The sequence below is a fragment of the Oxyura jamaicensis genome, chromosome 1, assembly GCF_011077185.1.
Source record: "Oxyura jamaicensis isolate SHBP4307 breed ruddy duck chromosome 1, BPBGC_Ojam_1.0, whole genome shotgun sequence".
NCBI lineage: Eukaryota > Metazoa > Chordata > Aves > Anseriformes > Anatidae > Oxyura > Oxyura jamaicensis.
Window position 1 is genome coordinate 112,172,991 of NC_048893.1, and position 19,870 is coordinate 112,192,860.

Genomic DNA, 19,870 nt, shown 5'->3' on the forward strand with positions numbered 1-19,870 from the left:
TGTTTAAAAAGCAGAAAAACAACCATGATGCATAATGCATTGTGTCATGATGCATAATAATTAAAACCCCTCCCCCGGCTCTTGAGGTTTAAATTCTTTCCAAGTAAGCATTTCAGCATAAAGGCTTTGACAAAAACACCATTTAGGGACTTTCAAATTTACAACTATGCAATTTGTCATCATTTATATTAGAAAGAAGGTTTAAAATAAAAACAACAACAATGAAAAGAAGATAATACAATGCAATTCTGCACTTGATGAATCTCCTGTTTACTAAAAATCCTTATGCCTGGCAGACAGAAAAGTTATTAACCTGCCAAATCACAAATTGAATTGGAGTATTTTTTTTTCTTTAGAATTCTTTAAGCAGAACAATATCGAGTATCCCATGTTCAAGTATTAGCAAAGGTTACTTGCCTTTGGAATATTGATTAGCACAACCCTTGTGGGAATTATTTCACTTTTCCAAAGCAAATTAAAGATCTGAAAAGCAATTCTCAACTTAACTTCAAATGTGGTTATTTAAAAATGGATGATTAACGCAATTACTGCCTGGCGCAGAGAGCACGGCTTTCCAGAGGCAGCCAGAGGAATTCACAGTTAATGCTGAAATCAGATTATCTTGAAAGAGCTCCCTTGATCCAGGGAAGAAAAAATAAAATTGATACCTGGGAACTTATTTCTCACCTGAATAACACATTTCCTTCTTAACCATGAACTGTAGTGCAGTCGGATGTGCACGTAGCTGGAACATTCTAGGTTTCTCAGACTAAGGTACACAGGAGTAATTTATTTACTTCCATCATTATGACATGGATGGATGGATGGATTCTCCTCCAAGGTTTCCAAAGTGCCTGCTGAACAATGCTATATTGCTTAGAATAATAATTTCTGTGGGTTGTTTTCTTTAGTAGTGATTCACCCCACAATAAACTCTTTTTTTCTTTCAAATTTCCATTTACCAACTACCAGCATGGTGTACTCATTTCATGTTCCTGACCATGTTCATGCTAACATCTTTAGAAGCAGAACACCTTTATCAGCCAGTGAGGTACCAGCACCCATAGAAACCAAGCAAATTCCTTGACATCACATCTGAAAATATGCAGCAAAGCAGGGGATTTGAGCTTAGGTCTTCTAAACTGTAATGTCTAGCCATAATAACACTGTTCTTCTGCCTACTGTGGAGTCATTAAGATCAGATACACTTTCAAAGTCAATGCAGAAATATTTCCACTGAAACTTCATGTCAATTGCTACTCAGTTTTAAAACACTAATACATACTCTGCTAAAATAAGGATTCGATAACACCAGTAATACACATTTCAGAGGTAATTATTTTAGTCACTTTTTTTCCTATTTCAGGTTCAAAAATGTACCACTTTTAAATCTTTACTAGATAGCACAAGTGGTAATGAGCTGTAAATCCACAGAACTAGAATGTTGCTGGGAGCACTACTTATAACTTGTCAATCAGTATGTCTAAAAGTATATCAGTAGTCTATGAAGTTTATAGACTATATAAAAATATAGACTATGTAAATTTCTTCAGTCACGTAAGTTAGATCACAGACCATGAACATGAAATTGGAAAACCCTGTATGCTTTTTCTTTAATAGTTTTATAAAATGTTCATACCATGCCTTTAAAAAAAAAAAGACCACATAGGATAACTCAACACTCACTTTTCTTTTTTGAATGAAGAGAAGGGCAGGCTGGCAATGGAAGCCCTTTGTCAATAGTACCTCATACAGTGTTTCATATTCCAATCAATATCTTAATTAATTGGGCAACTGTGTACTAGCAAATGCAATTGTTAACTAGACCCAAAAACAAGGGAATACAGTCAAGAACAAGCAAATACTTGCTATGTGTACTAGAAAATATTAGAGGTATTTGATATTACAAAAAGAGTCCTATAATGCTTAGTACTTCAGAAGATATCAAGAAGCTATATAATGTTGCTCAATCTTGTTTCCTATGTCCTGGAGCACCATACCTCTTTATGATATGAAATAAAGAATGATATGAAATAAAGAATGTATTTCCCAGTCTAGGCAGAGGTATTTTGGTTTAGGAGAGCTAAATTCACACAAAAAGAGGACCTAGAAAGCATTTCTTGCTGCCTTGATTGCTTAATAAAAATAATAATAATAAAGCACACATAGAGGTTTCCTTGCACAAACACTAATGCATGTCCTTCAGATGTTAATATTAGCTATAACATCATCCAGAAATTAGTCTTGATTTTGCCCTAGTACTTTGAGTTCATTAACTGTGGCTATAATAATCTTTTGCAATTTATTCCAGGATAAGATCAAATAGACACACAAAAAGTATCACTACCAAATGCTCATATCCAGCACATACAAAGCAACTGTGTCATTCCTGAATGGACAGCATGGAGGAAAACAGGCCAAAAAGACTCTTCTAGGAGCAGATTCCTCATGGTTCAGATCAAACTGGGTATGGTTTAAGGGCTAATACAGTGACTTTTAGTCAGACCTAATAAGTTGGCTAGGGTCTCACAAATAAGAGGATTAAAATGGTTTGGGTACACTGGTGAGGAAACAGAACTCAAGTAAGAGGCATATTTTCATTATTTTGCTAATGCATCACTGCTGACATGATGTGTCCCTTGAGAGCTTCAGTTGCGAAAGGACACATTTTCTCATATATTTGCACATTGCAATCATGTACCACAGCACAACAAATTAAACACCACTTTGCTAGGACCTTCACATTTGTTACAGCCTATCATGATCAAAAGTCAAAATGGATTTGTAGAAATAAATGTATTCATTATGAAATTGCAAGCCAGGTTTTGTTTTTGAAGTTTAACCAAGTTATTTTTTATATGATATTTTTTCAAATAAGTTTATTCACTAAAGTTGCCAGTAAGATATAACTGGTCCCAGATGCAAGATTTCTGGCTGATAAAATTAAATCACTCCAATTCTCTTTTCTGTGGAAATTTCATTGATCTGATCTGTGATCTCTTTCTTCGCCAGAAAGCATTTTTCTGAATATTCTTTCTAACCATTCTCCCCACACATACACACACCAACCTGATGAAAGCACAGGCAGAACATGAAAGAAATATTGACTTTGTGGAATCACATTTATTTTGATTAAGTTAGTTTTTGCAAGAGGGAATAAAAGAAAGTCACTCTAGGTGTTTGAATCCAAGCTTCTCTCTGGCAGGCTAAAGTAAAAATTCTTATTCAATTTTAATCAACTCTGAGGTTCAATTATCTTTGAATATTTACTTTTCTGGTGTGACTGGAGGACGACAGAAAAGGGAATGACTGGAGGAAAATAAAGTGTTGGTGAATTGCTCTGCTTACTTTCAAATCAATGTGTGGCAACTGACAAGTGCTATGAGATGATGCCAGAGAAAATCCAGGGCAGGAGAGGTGAAGACACCAGGAAGAGGTAAACTTCTCTCCTGAGGTGCAAGCTATTACAGTACTAGTTATTGCTAATGTCAGAGGTAAAGACAAAAAGCAAGAAAATTAAAATTCCTGTGCCCTACAGCAGAGAAAATCTTCCCCATATGGACAAGTGTATAGCGTTTAAGTATGTACAGTACACAAAGTTTAAGTTCATATAGTATGTATAGAACTGATTCACTAATTCCTCCTTGAAAATACAGTACATGGGTTATCCAGTGTGTTGTGTCTGTTTCTTTTTTCTGCTCCCCCTCCCCCCCCAACCCCCTTTCCCCAGGCAGTCTTATTAGGGACTCATGGACCCAACTCTGAGCCTTTTCAGAAGGTTTTTTTTTGTTTGTTTGTTTGTTTTCTTAAAGGAAAACAAACAAACAAACACAAACCTCAGTTTTGTGCCATGGAACCATTTTCTCATTTTAGTACCTCCCTGTCCCTCTCTTTCTGTCAATATGCACAGAAAAGTTGTTGCAGAGGCACCTGCATGGCTAGTGAATTCTCCAGACAGACTGCACAGGACTCTAAATGCACATATGTCTTGCAGACTAGATATTTACAGGAGCTGAAGGCTGGAGGAAACTGGAAAAGCAAGAAGCCTATGAAGTCTTAAGAAGTATACAGAAGACAATTTCTCTGGCAGAAAATAATAATAATTAAAAAAAAAAATACTTGGAATAAATCAATCAAGCTTTTAAAAAGTTACCACCCCAGGACTAAGTTTTAAACGTTAGGGCCAGAACTATGAGAAAGTAGCTGTAGGCTTTGCTAGGTTCTGATAAGTTTCTGACCCAGTTCTTTTCCTCTGCAAGAGAGGTGGTCAGCCATACAATACCAGTGTGCACCAGTGACACTTGTAATGTGAGAAATCCTGCCTCTAAACTGTTTTAGGGACAGAGAGTGCAAGTTACTTTTTCTTCTAGGTTGGGTCCTCAAAACAGCTTGCTGTGGTGTGGAATCCAAAAGGCAGCAGCCCACATCATGCTGTTCTCAGGCCTACAAATGGCCCATTTAAACACTGGTCATGCCAACATTCACTAAGCCTGCCTGATGTTGCACCTTGCACATACTTGCAAATAAAAACAAGATAAGGAGAATTGATTACATTTTCCTTAAGCTTGCTTTGTACTTCAGTATGCAACACAGGAGCAGATATTTCTGAGAAGAAAATAAAGGTTCTGAGTAGACAATGGTGCAAACAAGATACACAGGGAGGCTAGAAACTGGGACAAGGGTACCAAGGGTGATGGTCTCTCTCCCCAGCACTAGCACAGGCTTCAAGTGCCATGACAGGGAGGGAGTTGCTCCCTCTTGCAGACTTGCTCTTTTTCTCCTTCACCCTTCCAGGTGCCCAGCCCTGACCACCAGACCACAACACTTGCAACCATAAAGAGCAACCTGAAGACACAAATCTGATATAAGCTTTAAATCAGCATGCTCAACTTTAATAAAATAAACCAGCCAACCACAAATACATTGAAAAAGTGAGGTGAGGGAGAATAGCTGGGAGAGTGAAAGAGGAAAGTTTATATCCATTAAAAGTGGTTGAGGAAGTGTGACTATTTCCCAGAAAGGACAATATGTGTCAGGCAACACCAACTGTCTGACAAATCTGCTAGTACTATGGGTTGTTTCAGAGGATCTATCCCTGCAACAAAGAACAGAAGCATTCAGTGCCATGTTTAAAAAGGAAAAGAAAGCTCAAGTTTCTGTGCAAGATTTAGGACCACTGAGGTCAGTATTACTTGTCCCCCAGGACAGACCATTTTTACAATCCCTCTTTATTTGTAACTGTTTGAAAGTAGGAAGCCAGACTAACTGCAGTCCAGATACTTTTGAAGCAGAGTTTAACACACTTAGGAAGAGACTGTATGCCTAAAATAGCAATAGCTAAACCTAAAGACCTTGGAGGTGTCACCCTATCCACTGTTACCAGTTTTTTATATGAAGGTATCACGGGAAAACATGACTTAAGTAGTGGATACCATTAACCAAAAAAAAAAAAAAAAAAAAAAAAAGTATTTTTGTATACTGTAAGTTAGAGAAGTTTCCTCCTCCTCCTCATTTTAGGTTTGTTTCTCCAATGCAAATCAGTACTGACCTCTACTGCTAGATTATCAGCATGTGTGTTTACCAGGGAAAGGACTGCTCAGTAACACAGAGATAGCATTTTCAAAAGGGCATGCATACTGCACAACATGATTTTCTAGACATCTAGAAGTCAGAAGAGCTAAGGATCTTTACATTCAGCCAAAAGACTGCTTGCCAAGTGGGCATAGAAGTTGTTCCCACCATACAGATAAGGAAGTGAGATAAAGATTAAAGAAGAAATAGTTGTGAACACCTCATCCTCCACAGACATGTTGCTAGTTTCCTACTTGGATACTTCCTACTTACCCTACTCTAAGATCACCATGATGAAGATCACCATCTGTCTGCTGTGGAAGACCACACAAAGGATATTTTCCATTAAGAAAAAGGAGCAGGCATACAGTTAGTTTACCAGGAATATCTAGAGCACTTCCCACACAGCTTAGCTTATTTTGCAGTAACGTCCTCAGGTCACAAGCTTAAGTAGCTTACCCAAGGCTAGGCAGAGTCTGAGGACCTGTACACATGGGGAAACTCAGGAAATGAATCTGAAATTAAACTTTAAAAAAGAACGAGCTAAGTACCATCCTAAGCTAGCACTTTCATTTAGAATTAGAGCCTTAATTCAGCTTAGCCTAATTCTTTCAGCTCTAAAATGGGGGCATTGACACAAGCCTGCTTCCAGACCTCTTTATCTGAATCAGTTGAAGGCATTACAGCCTCCAGCTACTCATCACTGCTTTCCAGATGGAGTTTTCTACCCCACACAGCTATGACAGCAGAGTGATTCATGTGAGTGGTCCTGCTTACAGACAACTATATCAGCTGCAATTTAAAACAGGAGGTTTACATTAATCTTAGCCTGTTATTAAAAGAGATTAGAGAGCACTCAAAAAAAAAAAAAAAAAAGAAAAAGAAAATAAAAGAAAAAACTACACACACCATTCAAAGGGTAACCTGCAGGGGCTATAACCTCTCCTTGCTAGGCAGAAGTAGACATCCAAAGGTTGCAGCTCCTTAAGTCTGCACAGATGTTTACAGAAAGAACATCTGCCCACAATCTTGTTGGAGGGTGTAAGCAAGTGGAACAATTGCTTGAGATGTACACCTGACTAACTAAGGCAAAACCATACATCAGTGAGCCAAGGGTGAGAGAGACTCACAGGCAACGGCCCCTGGCAAAGGATGAGGCTGAATTCATCGACAAGGCATAGACTATAAGCTTGAGGAGATCTCAATATTCAATTACTGCTACATGGCTGTGCTTTAAAGTATGAAGGTGCTTGTAGCCTCTGTGACCTTAATTATGGAGACTTATTTACCCCATGTTGTTTTACGGCTGGTAATAGATTGTAACATGCCAGTCACCTCACAGGTAAAATTGCTTCCTAGACAGTCTGAAAGAAGTGAAGTAAGATGTTATGGGAGCTCTATGAGCTTCTGACAGCTTTTAAGGTAAACAAAGAGAGGGAGAGAGAAGAGAAAACATCCTTTACATTCCTATTCCCTTGCTCTACCTTCCCACACCTGGGGTACAGCAAAGCCAAATCCCCCTAGACAAGGTCTTGGCAACCTTATTTTCAATCTGTCTCACACTTCCCCTGAGGAAAACTGAGGAGAGAAAGGGAGGGAGAAAGGGAGGGAGGAAGGTTGCTATATGCTGTGGTTATTTATTTTTTGCACTTTAGAATGAAAAAAAATGATTGAAATTTAGCATTCTTTTCTGAACTCAGGCCACTCATTACTATCCAGCAGTCTCTGACAGAGGAAGCAATGGGTGTTCAGAGAGAGTACCCTACATTTGCAAAAATGGAGAAACGAGTTAACACATCCAATTACGTAATAACTATTTAAATTAATTTTTAAACCCTAAGTATCTCCTTTTTATGATTTTTTTTTTAAACTCTCCAATCTGTGTAACTTAGTCACATTAAATAACCTAAAAATGCAGGACCCCAAAGACAAAGAAAGCAATACTGCAGCTAAGCATTCATCTCACAGTGGCACCAAGGTTATAAATTCTGTGTGTACTTCTTTCTACACTCCGGCTGGAGATTATCTCATACAGATGACATGCAGAAATAAACCCGGATGAAAAGGGATGGGAAAGTAAGTAAATAAAGGAAAATCATCCTTCTGCGGGGGGGCGGGCATCCCCAAAACGTACACACACCAATAGGTTCTGCAGAGAAGAGCCTTCCTGACCAAAATAAATTTCAGCTTTGAAAAGGGGAGAATTATTAGGGGAAAGCACAACTCATAATGGGAACAGATAGAAGACTTAGCCATATCACTGTTTTTGCATCAGTAAATTATGGATGGAACATGAGGGGTGTGTATTAAAAGAAAAACATATTTGGTCCTTCTTTTTCCTTTTTTTTTTTTTTAATAATCCCTAGAAATAATTGGTTCATATAAGGGAAACATACATATTTCTGGTTCTGTTCAGTACAGTAGGAAACGAAAAGCCCATTCCTCTGCTTCCTAACGTCAAAGGGAACTATACTGCTTTTAAAATAGAAAACCCATTAGGTACGGGAAAAGGCAAGAGCTTCATATCAAGCTGCAAACAGGAACGCTTAAGCACAAGGCATTCAGGCGATGGAAATGCATTCAGAGCGTTTAGCGCACAGGATTAATCGAATTATAATTTAATCATCTGATCAAACACTAATTAGCATAATCACTTGAGGGGAAAAGCTGCTAGAGGAACAGATGAAGAAACACCTTGGGCACCCAGCACATTTTAATGACGCAAGATCATGCACAGATTTATTTTTTTTTTCTCCATAATGAAACACAACAGAGATGGAGGTTCACAGCGCTGAGGAAGCAGTTTAAATACTCTAGTCCTGCACCACACACAGTTCTCCAGCATGGAAGATGTTGAAGCTGGGTCTACAAACTATCTTATTCAGATACAAGGAAGAGCTCTAAAACCGCAGAAACAATCCACTACCCTGCTTTGCCAGATGAAGACTTGAGCATGAGCACATGCTTTAGCCCACAGAGTTTCCATTATAATCATTCCTTGCTGTCTCCCCCAAGAGTCTCCCACATGAATGTTTAACTATAGATCACTTAGACGACCTTCAGGGATATAGCAAAGTATTAGCATTCTTTTACAAACTGCATTTAAAGTAATTAGTCTAAATCAGCACTACCGGGTTTTTCGGCTTTCAGCTGAGGGAGAGAATAGGAAAGGAAGACATATTAAGAGAGTTATTCTGCCTAACGTTGTCTAGATTTCCTGGTAAAATCACATCACTTTTCTAAAACAGAAACCTGGGTAGATGAGCAAATCATCCCAATGCATACCCAAACAATCAAACAACACTTGTGTCTGGAGAGTGGGCAGGAAAAGATATGTAGGGACAGAAGGAAGCCTGGAAGATTGTGTGGGAAGGTGGAAGGGGAGAAGCAGAATGCCAGGTGGAGAGGATCGTAGGAATCATCTTTTGTTTGAATGTTTATGTAAAATAAATTAATTTATTCTTAGAAATAACTATGTATCTTTTCAAATTGATTATTCCTCTGGACACTAAAAATATTTAAATGACGAACTGCATCATTCATAGGTAAGACTAGACTTAGAAAACAGTTTCCTACAATATTATATAAGAAAACAAAATGATGAGCTGCTTACCTACATTTTAAAGATGCCAGATCATATAGGCTCAGCTGTGAGCTAATTTAAATTGATTATAACCCTCTTACAGAGCTATACTAATAATCCTTTAGCCTTCTAAGAATGACTGCACATTAATAAAATAAGGTAACCAATTACTGCATAAGGCCAGTATGCCCTAGGTTTTCTGCATACTGGGCACTATATGCAATTGGTGCAAGCAGCCTGGAGACTCTCACGAGTGTAGCATGCAGCTTTCCACTGCAGCTGACATTTCCAAAAAGCAGCCCAGAAGCAAAGAGCTGTGTCAACAGTATATCCAACAGTATATCACTTTAAGGCACTGTCACACTTTTAATAAGAAACATGACAGATAAATTAATTAATAAAAGGAAATAAATTAGTTTCTCACTAGCATAAAGGTAGAACCACCATCCTGCAAACACTCCCAGCTCAAAGAGGGAGGTCACATACCAGCATGTATGGAGTCCATTTAATTAAAAAGCAAAAGTAATTTTATTAAAAAGTTAAAAAGTTATTTTAAAATATCTTAAGTTGTTTTACTATCTAGCTTGTTTCTTTCTAAGCCATGACTTCAAAGACAGGAGATTCCGCATCACTTCACACACACAAAAAAAGCAATACAGTGAAGTGATGAGGGAGCAACATAGAACTGGTAATGCTACTTAAGATTGCACCATGGTCAGAAATAGTGTGGGACACAAGAAAATCACCACCATCCATTTTGGGGACATGGTTTAGAGGTGGACTTGCAGTGTTTGGTGGATGGCTGGACTTGATCTTAAAGGTCGTTTCCAACCTAAACAGTTCTGTGATCTCCCTAAACCTGTTTTCTTACTGCCCTCTAAGAGCACAACAGGCCTGAGCCAAATGGTAGCATCCCCTGATGGTGTCAGTAGTATAGCTCCCTGTTTCATCCACTTTCTGATGTCATGAGAGCACCAACATTGTGCCATGTCCTAATTCTTTCATTTTTGATGAGCTAGCTATTTGATACATGCTACTTATTTTAAACAGAATTCTCTGAGCACAAGGCCCAGTTCAATGGCCTTTGGAAATGCCAGAGCTAAGGTACTCAGCCAGTAGCTGCATATGGTGGTCAAACATGTTCTCTTTTTTTTTTTTTTTGTCTTCGAACATGGCTGAGACAAAAACACATTTTACTGATAAAAAAAAAAAAACACACCTCAAAGCTTCTCAAAATTAAGTAGCAGTCAGACCACTATTAAGCAGCAGAAGTAAATCTCCATATTTTTAAACTCATTAACTCCCTTTGTAATTACCAAAAAATCAACATTCTTCTCTTCTATAGAAACATATTCTGAGATGTGGTAGGAATACTGTAATTGCTTTTATCCACTAGGGACTAACTTTTGAATGTAATAAATACGCACTGAACTGCTATAACTATGGTTTCTTCAGATGGGTATTTATTTTCCTCTGCGTCACCTTTGCATTTGCCTCTAGCTGAGACCTTCAGACAGGCCTCTCCCTCTGTCACCACGCAGAGCTCACAGGACCCAGCACCCAGGGAGGGCCTGAGGAGCAGGGCAGGGTGTTCAGGCGCATGCTCCAAGCTGCCCCCCTTGCACCAAACCTGCCAGTTGTGGCTCCCAAAAGCAGAACAACAAATCACGGCTGCCAGCGTGTTTCTGTGGAAGCCTGACAGCTCAGCCTCTTTTTCTGAGGATTAATTATCTCCCTCCTGCCCAATAAAGGAGCTCAGTTTCTTTGTCCTTTGCTCAGACAGGGGACTCACACATCCTACCTTACAGCCGCACTGACATTCACAGGACAGCTTTCTGTCCTTGATCCCCCTTCACTTGCACAAATTCATTTGTTGTTTCAGTGGACAAACTTCTAGGGACAGGAATTACTTTTGCTACCCAAATAAATACAAACAACCATAAGAATAAGGTGGAGATAAAAGTGTTGTAGGCCTGAAATTAAGCCTATAGCACAGTTGAAACAACATGAGCAAACACAAGTGACAGAAAAGGCTCAATACAGGTAGGTGAAGGATAAGAACAGTCAGGAGTTTGAGCTCCCTTCGCTAGGGGCAGAGGACCCACATGGAGCACCAGCTTGCTCCCCAGCACAGAGCAGCAGCAGGATGTGGTTACAGGAACCAGCACTGGGGAGTCCCAAAGCCACAGCTTGTTGGGTTCCCTACCCATGGCTCCTGCTTGCAAAGGAGCAGGCTCAACCTTGCCTTCCCCACTGCAAACTGGGAAGCACAGAGACTTTAGAGCCTCCTGCCATAACGTATACAAGCTCAGACTTGGCCTCTGTACACTGTCCTCCTGCTGTCCCACAGGGCTTCAGGTTCTGAGTGCCCTGCCTCTTCTCATCATACCCCTTGCAATGCTGTCTAGATCTCTATGCAGTTTGAAACTCTCCCTTCTTGCTCCCTCACCTTACCGACCAAAAATCTGTTCAAATCACCTTCCTTCTCTTCTCCCCCTAAGCATCAGTTTATGTACTTTTTAAACACACACACACACAAAGCCAAGAACAAAAAGCTCCATCCTCATCTGATGTCACAACCAAACAGGGCAAGCATCTCCCATCACGCAGGTCCCATAGCTAGTTAAGCCTTAGTCTCTGTGCTTTCCATTTGCCCTTGCAATGATAAAAAGTTGCTTTCTAGAACCCCCTGTGCAACAAGGCTGTAAAAAACATTGCCAAGATGAAAGAGAAACCTTTGAGTCACACAACAGACCTACGAAGAAAGGAAAGGTGCAAAAGGAAGCTTCCTGAATATGTACAGCTTAAAGCATGAACTAGTATAAATCAGATCATTGCTCTAGACTACTGGGATTCACTTTATTATGACAAAAAGCTCTACAGACATACTGAGGCAACAGGGACTTCAGTGAGAGTCTCCCAAATTTACTACCTATCATGACATAATGATGCCTGGCTTCAAGCCTTTCAACTGCAGTTGCAACCCAAACTATAGTCCACCTCTCTTTTCTGGAATACACGAACACCAGTATATTTTGATACTACCCCACAGCAAACCACCTAATGGGAAGAGAAGCGTAGAGCCAGCTGGAGATGTAGGACCTTCTGGATGGTGAACCATACTAGGCTTTCCAGTTTAAATTGAGTTCCACCTAGAGTCTGGTCTGCTTGAATGACGCTTTTTCCACTAAGATCCTCCACAAGGGACATCAGAATCAGCTTTTCTTAACAAAAATAATTTTGTCAAGGACTGCCCCTGTCCTTAGATCAAGGCAGAAAGTGGTCTAACAGCATGTCATGCACCTCTTCATTTTCAAGAGACTGACTTTATACATTCAGGGTGTGATTCCCAAGTCAGGGCCAAAATCCCAAATAACAGCCCCAGAGAGAACCCCAGAGAATTCCTTTATACTTTCAGTTTTAGAAAACAGTACAGTTTATAAAAAATAATAAAGATTTCTGATGGACAAAGCCATCATGCAAGCAAAAACCAGAGCTTGCATTTTATGCATCCCATTCCTGTGGTCTGGAAAAAAATACAAATGATCAACCAGCATTTCAGTGCACTCAAATCCTACCATGCAATTAATCCAGTCCAGCACACACTGTAGCAACAACATCTGGGTTCCTCCAAGGCTGTACATTTCACTACCCCACCTAGTCTTCTCTGTCACAAAATCTGTGTCTCAAAGACTTACATTTGGTATTTTAACTCCATACTACTAAGCCTCAAGGAGACTGAACTACATATTATAATAGAGATGCCTCTGAAGAGCAGAACTGAAAATATGCACAGTTTTAAACCCTTTCTTTCAAGACAACTTTCATCAAATTCTTTAATTCTGCAGCCACAATAAAGTGAGACCATGAAGGGCTGCCCTTCGTAAACGATGGAGACAAACACCCTTAATGTGCAGGTTTAGCATAAGCCACTTCTTGGCAAAACCACATGTAAAGATTTCATGCCAACAGATATTTATATGGACAGAGCAGCCCTATGATCTTATCTACAGAATCACTGCGAGTAGATTACATAGATAAATGACTATTTGAAGCCACAGTGCAACATAATTATATTCCAGTTGTATTGAAAGATTCCTGTTCCTTTCAGGAATCATGTTTCTGATATTCTTAAGATATTGAAGAGCTTCTCAAAACTCTCCAAAAATTACTTAAGTGACAGAAGGTTACTAAGGATAATTTTTAGCCTAATACAAACAGAAATCTAAAGCCATAAATCTTCTGCATGGGATTACCATGTGATTAATTAGAAGAAAATAGCATCAGTACACTTGGACAGCAGAACAAGTGCCAGATATTCCATACACAGTTGCTTTCAAGCAATTACAAACTATGTATAAATATAGATATTGATATCAGAAGGAACTGTATTCCCAGAACACAAGATTTAGAGATACATGAACAGAATAGTTGTCTTCAGCTCTGTAGTGGCCTGCATGTTAAGGCTTTGAATATTAATCAGTCCAACAGTTTATCAGGTGGTGCAATTCCATTTCCTTGTGTGTGTGCCCTTGCCTCTGCCACACTGATGTGCACCCGTGGGCTATTTTCAGATGAGTTCTCAGGCCACACTGTGGCCCATGCCCCTGTGCTCATGTAGGCTCTGTCCTTCTGGAAGCTTCAGCAGAGGCACATCAGCAATGCAGCTCGGGTCACTGGGCTGCTCCCTCCCTCAATTACCAGGGAGCTCCAGGGAGGCTGGTGTTCAGTATGGAGGTGACTCTCTTTCTCAGAGTCTTTGCATTTAAAAACGTCTTTTATAAATAGGATCACCGGCTCACTCTTAAACCTTACTCCATGCCTTCTAAGTAAAAATAGCTTAAACAGGGATGCTGGGAAGACTTGTTAATCTCTGTTACCCTCTCTGTCCCTCCCTTTGCCTTTCTTTCTTTCATCTGGGCTAATCATAGTATCTGTTGCCCACTTCACTACAATAAATGCCCATTGATGAACTGTAGTTTCTCTTTCTGATGAGTAATCCAATACTCTAACAGGAAAAAAAAATACTTGAGATAATAAAAATGTGAATGACAATATAAAAAAAAAAAAAAAAGCAATGGCAATTGAAGCCTACAGTACATGAGGAATCTGTGGCTTGTTCTTAAAGAGGTCCTCTTCAGTGCTCCAAAACATTGTGCTGAGATAGGCTCTTGTAAAATCTCTCTCATTTTATGTTATTTCGTTTTTGAAAATATCAGTTTTTTGATTAAATGCATTTAAGAGAAAGACAAGGATTGAGAAGATGGAGTTTCTTTTGTATAATAAAGTTGTTTGAAATTTTAATTTCATTGATTTCAAAACAGGTTAAAAGAAAGGAAGTGCTGGTTAAAATGGATTGTGAAATATCTCAAGCTATATTGTGAAACAAGTGATTTAATGGCATACACCTACACATTCACCTTGAAAAAATTGAGTATTCTGATCTACAGACCTGTATTGCTTAAATTGATTTTTTAGTGTTTTTAGTTTCAGCAACTCAAAAGAAATAATTTCAAAAAAAAAAAATTTACCTTAAAATAATTAAGTTGAACGTAATGTGCTTTTTCTTCCTTCTCCAGTTCTTAAAGTGAAAGCTGGAATTAGTGCATTCCCCAATGGAAATCTAAAAGATCCCTGGACTGACAGACCAAGACATGGCATGTTCCAGTTAAAACCAAAGGCTAAATGAGTGGTACATTTGAAGAGGCCTTGATTTGACACTTCACTTAACTAGGGTAAACTTTAAGGGGAAAGAGTGCTATCCATCTGTTTTACTCCTCAGTTCATTACCTGCAACCTCCCTCCTTCCCCCAGCCCTCCTCCCTCCAGCTGCCCCCCCAAGATGTTCCATTTCATATCGTTTTGCTTGTTATCTTTTCAATGTTTATTGAATAGGTAAAGGAGATTATTTTCATTCCCCAATCACCACTGCCCGAGAAAACAGCATATTCATGAAGACACTCATCCAGGCAGAGAGACAAAAAGTTGAGGTCCAACCTGAGCACAGCTGCTGCTGTAATCAGTCTTGCACAGCTCATGTGCTAAAGGAACTTTACGGATGAGCTGCTCATTAAAACCCACAAGATTTTCCCAAATAATCTCATTTAATGGTATATTACATGACAAAAGTTTATTCAATAACAAACAAGACTGAAACCAACTCAAACATATCTGGATGTAGCATCACTGAGGAGACGCCCCTGAAATCAGCATGAAAGAAAAAGAGCACAGAGCTGCAAGCTACTTAGCAGGGTTTATGGTTTTGTTTTTATCATTTGCAGAAATCAGCCTAACTTTAAACTGTTCCCAAAATGACCTTCATTGTCACACACATCTGTTATTCAGCCCTTGTGGAAAGAAGATGCAGTGTCTACTAGTCAAAAAGTTTAGTGACCACTTATTATTTAAAAAAAAAAAAAAAAAAAAAAAAAAAAAAAAAAAAAGGAGAAGACAAAACGCCTCCTTCGGGTACTGTGCGTTTCCACTGCTTGTCAGAAATGCCGCCAGACTCGTGTGGTTTGCTGCCCACTAGTGTCGTGTGGCACCAGCTCAGCCGTGCTGGCAGCATCCTGCACCGAGCCCCCCTAGGGCCTGGGGTCATCCCTTCTGAGCACAGCCCAGGGTGAAGTCTTTCTTTTGGAGTGGTAATAGAGAAATCTGTGATAGCAAAGAAGTCCGAGCACACTGGAGATCTCTATTAGGCACTGGGTGATGAATGAATAGCTATTTGTATCTGATAGGTAACACTAGATTAGAAACACCATCAGCTGTGCTGTGCTTTCCAGAAACACAGTCAGATCAATGCTTCCTGCACGTGCAGTGACACTTCTAAGGAAAGGATTTGGTTATGCAGTTCCACATAAGCTATACACATACTGCACTGTTTCTACAAAGGTTTTAGAGATGACTTGTTCTCTTCCTTAAATGTTTTGTGCCCAGCACCGAGTCACCATTTTCTTTGGAGAGCATCACTGGCACCACCAGCACTCTTGATGCTGCTCCTCCTCCAGCCTAACCCCTGCTCTCAGCTCAGTGTGGTGCTCTTCTCAGTATTCTGGTGCGCTACTAAAACCCATGGTTGTAGACACAGGGGGGGAAAGGACGTGTGTGTACTCTAGACTTACAAGTTCAACCAGGAATTCATTTTAATGGGAATTTATTTTTAGTGTCAACTGTACTGCATCGTGTGTCTCCTGGTGCTCCGTTCATTTCTGCAGAACTCTGGACACCAGGCACATAAGAAATGCTGCCGGAAAGAAGACTGCAAATCGGTTCAGCATACCTATACCACAGATTAAATGCTACTGGATTATATTAATTTCTGAAAAGAGCACCCCTAATTCTGAACTAACTTTATCACACAAATTACAATAGCCAGGATTTTGAAGGAGGTTGCTCTCTTTTCTGTGTCTCCCCTCCCTGCAATCAGCAAAATGCCCCTTTACTGATTATGACCAGGCTATAACAGACTTTCTTCATCAGCACAGTTAAAGGTAGATGCTCGTTTATTGAGTACTTCGGTATAGTAACATAGAAGGCAGTACAGGTACAGTAATCTTGAAGATAATTTCAAGTATTGCTCAGGATTGTAACTGAGCATGACTCAGGTTTTCACTGTGGTGAATGCAGCTGCACAGCTCCCACTGATGTCTGTATGGTCCCATGCACTTATTAAGGTTGAAATGCATTTACTAGGGCTGCAGTACATTTGTGGTTAACAGTACCCGTTACCTGTATTTTTAAGAAACTCCCAGTACTGAGAGTTTAAAGCCTTTATAAATTCAAAGAACTTCAACAGGGTATTTGGGAAGGTTTTGTTTCAGGTTTCAGAAATACTAATTGGATGTAACAGCATGTCAGTATTTTATTGTCCCCAGAAGGAAGCTGTTTTACAAACACAAAGCCTACCCAGTGGCACCACTCATATCTAATTTGACAAAATGTATTTGTGCTGAGTGACTGCAGGGAAATATGGGGGCCAATCTTGCTATTGTTATTCAGATAATTTCCATTATCTTCAGTAGAAATTTAGCCCAAGATTACAATTACAGGGTTAAAAAATGAATTAACACTTTATGGGTTTAAGCTATCGACACCCTTCCCCCGCCACCCCCAAAAGAAAAAAAAAAAATGGTTACAGAATATAAATATGAACAATCTTACACATTTTAAGGTTCAAATTAGAATGAGATATAACACAGTTGAAAACCACTCATACATGTACTTGTTTTTGAAGTTAATGTTCTATGGTTCCATAAGGAGTTCAGAAAAAGCAATGGCAAAAGCTAAATAAGCTTCAGTAGCTTCAGTGTCTCCCCCCACATCAAGATATAGTCATAGAAGAACACTACCTCTCACACAATGGAATTAGATATAGTTATAGATAGAATAATGAAAATAAACGTATACGTGACATTTCTATTTATATATGCAGTCATTTCCTTCAAAGAGATACGTATCTGATATGACAGTGCATTAAAATCTGAAGTCCTTTAAAAATATTATTCTCTGGCTCTTGGCTCTGATACAATAGTCTCAAATAAAACTGAACAACTTGGGTTTTATTATTAGTGCCACTGAATATGAAGATAGGTGTCAATTCCAAAATTTTCCTTTTAAAAGGTCCTAAACGCATACCATTTTTGACATCAGGTATGATGCCAAAAATATAAAAAAAAAAGTTTGCAAAGAATCATTGAAGCATCCATTCAGTATTTTTACAATGCTTTTATCTTAAAATTCCAGCATACATAAAGTATTTTATTTTAGTAACCTGAATGCACAAGTGCATAAACATTGCTGCATGGCAGTACAGAATCTATGCAGATGCATGTATCACTTACAGTTTACACTATTAAAAACAAAAACATTTAGCATATAATTTCCTGTTTGACTGTGGTCCAAAAACACATGGATACTGAAAGTGAAATTGCTACTGACTTCATAGATAAAGGAGTAAATTAAAGCAATTTCCAGATTATTTCAACCTCATAAAGTAAAAATTATTCAGTTCCTTCAAAATCCTTTAGGGAAGATCCTTTAGGGAAGAAAGGAACTACCTAACTTGGAGCATGATATATAGCATCAGTACAGCAAACATGAAAATATACATCTTCTTTAAAAAAAAAAAAAAAGTAAGATTTCTTTATAGAAAGAATTCCTTTATATGCAAATCTAGGATTAACTGAACAACACTGGTTACATATATATATATATATATTCAGACTGATTCTTTCTCAATGATAGCAAATATCTCCTTCCAAGAGATCTGCCTAAATAGAACAGAGAAAGGCACAGTGCTGCCTGACACAAATAAATAAATAAATAAGCAAGCAAGCAAGCTCTTAATGTTAAAACTTGTTGCAGTTGTCTTACTGCTAAACAAAATGTAAAAATGTAAAGTTTAAGGTTTGGAGATTTTCAATCATTTTGCATTCTGCGGTACTTGGAACATGAAAACATCTCAAGATAGCCCTAAACACATGCTTAAGATTCACCTCCTGATTTATGACCTATCCAGCTAGTTGCACTGGACTGGCCATGCCTGTCAATGCATTTTCTCATCCAGCGTATACTTAAGCAGATGTGAAGACACCCTCATCCAGCATTCATCCCTCACCCTCTGGTAGAGGTTCAATTATTTGTATCTCCCAGTAAAGCCTTACGTTCTGCCCTCTGCTTCTCCCCCATTCATTCAATGCAATAATCATTTTCCCACTCTACCTGCTTTGCCTATTTTGGAAATTGCGTGTTTAATCTTTCTGTTTTAACTGTCAGGATGTAATGTATTACAGGCAATGCTTCATTATCAAATCCAAGAAGCAGGAGATGTAGTGGAATAGCTAGAATCACACACTACAACAGAATTTGTTTTCCATCCTTAAAACTGCACTGATAAAATACATCCTAATAAAAGTTATGCAATTTAAAGACGTTTTTACATGACTCTTTTCAACCACATATATCAAGTGCTCCAAAATACCCCATCTACTATTTAAAATAATAATAATATTCGAGAAGCTACAAAAAAAAAAAAAAAAAAAAAAAGGTCAGAGTTTGCAGAATTAAGAGAAAATAAAACATGGTAGGTTTTCCCTTATTACATCTCCACTCTAATTTCTCCTTCCTAACTTTATAATCGACTGTCTCGAACATTTTCAGATGATGTAATGCTTATCCGTGCATATTTTTACATAAGTGACGGAGACGGGGGGATAAAAAAGCAAACTACCGGGAAACAGGTAGATTTTTAGTGAAATGATGGAGAGGAAGTAATCTGAAAGTATTTGAAAAAAAAAATAATAAGGAAAAGAAAAAAAAACATAGGAAAAGAAAAAACAATGAAATTGTTAGGTGAAAGCGCGGGCGATTAAGAAGCAAAGGTAAAAGCAGGAAAGGTCTCAGCGCGAAAGCTGGGGATGAAAGCCCTTCAGACAGCCTCCGCGCACTCAGCCGGGCTCAGGCGGCACTTAGCAAAAATTCCGCACTCGGGCAGCTCGGGAGGCGAAGGAAAGCGCCTCCATCCCTAGCCCTGCCGGCCCCGTCTTCCCCCGCCCGGCGGGGACCGGCGGCTCCCGGGGCGCCTTCGCCCTTCTCCCGGTGGCCGCGTCCGGCACAAAGGGCGCCGCGGCGACCCTCGCCCCTCTCCCAGCAAGTCGAGGGGACCCCCCCGCGCCGCGCTCACCGTGCGAGATGCTGTGGAGCAAGGCGACGGCC

The 19,870-nt window shown here is 39.2% G+C and overlaps 1 protein-coding gene across 5 annotated transcripts in view; it reads right to left on the reverse strand.

Annotated features, from left to right (window-relative positions):
- The window catches only part of DSCAM (DS cell adhesion molecule), a 478,055-nt gene that overhangs the window by 445,918 nt on the left and 12,267 nt on the right, over positions 1-19,870 (reverse strand). Inside the window, exon 1 of one of the 5 annotated variants that reach the window (XM_035315829.1) lies at positions 688-808. The exons of the other annotated variants lie outside the window; for them this stretch is intronic. Coding sequence (XP_035171720.1) covers positions 688-754 — 67 coding nt within the window. The 5' untranslated portion in view covers positions 755-808. Of the gene's footprint in view, positions 1-687; positions 809-19,870 lie in introns of those variants that run through there. 5 annotated transcript variants of the gene reach the window in all.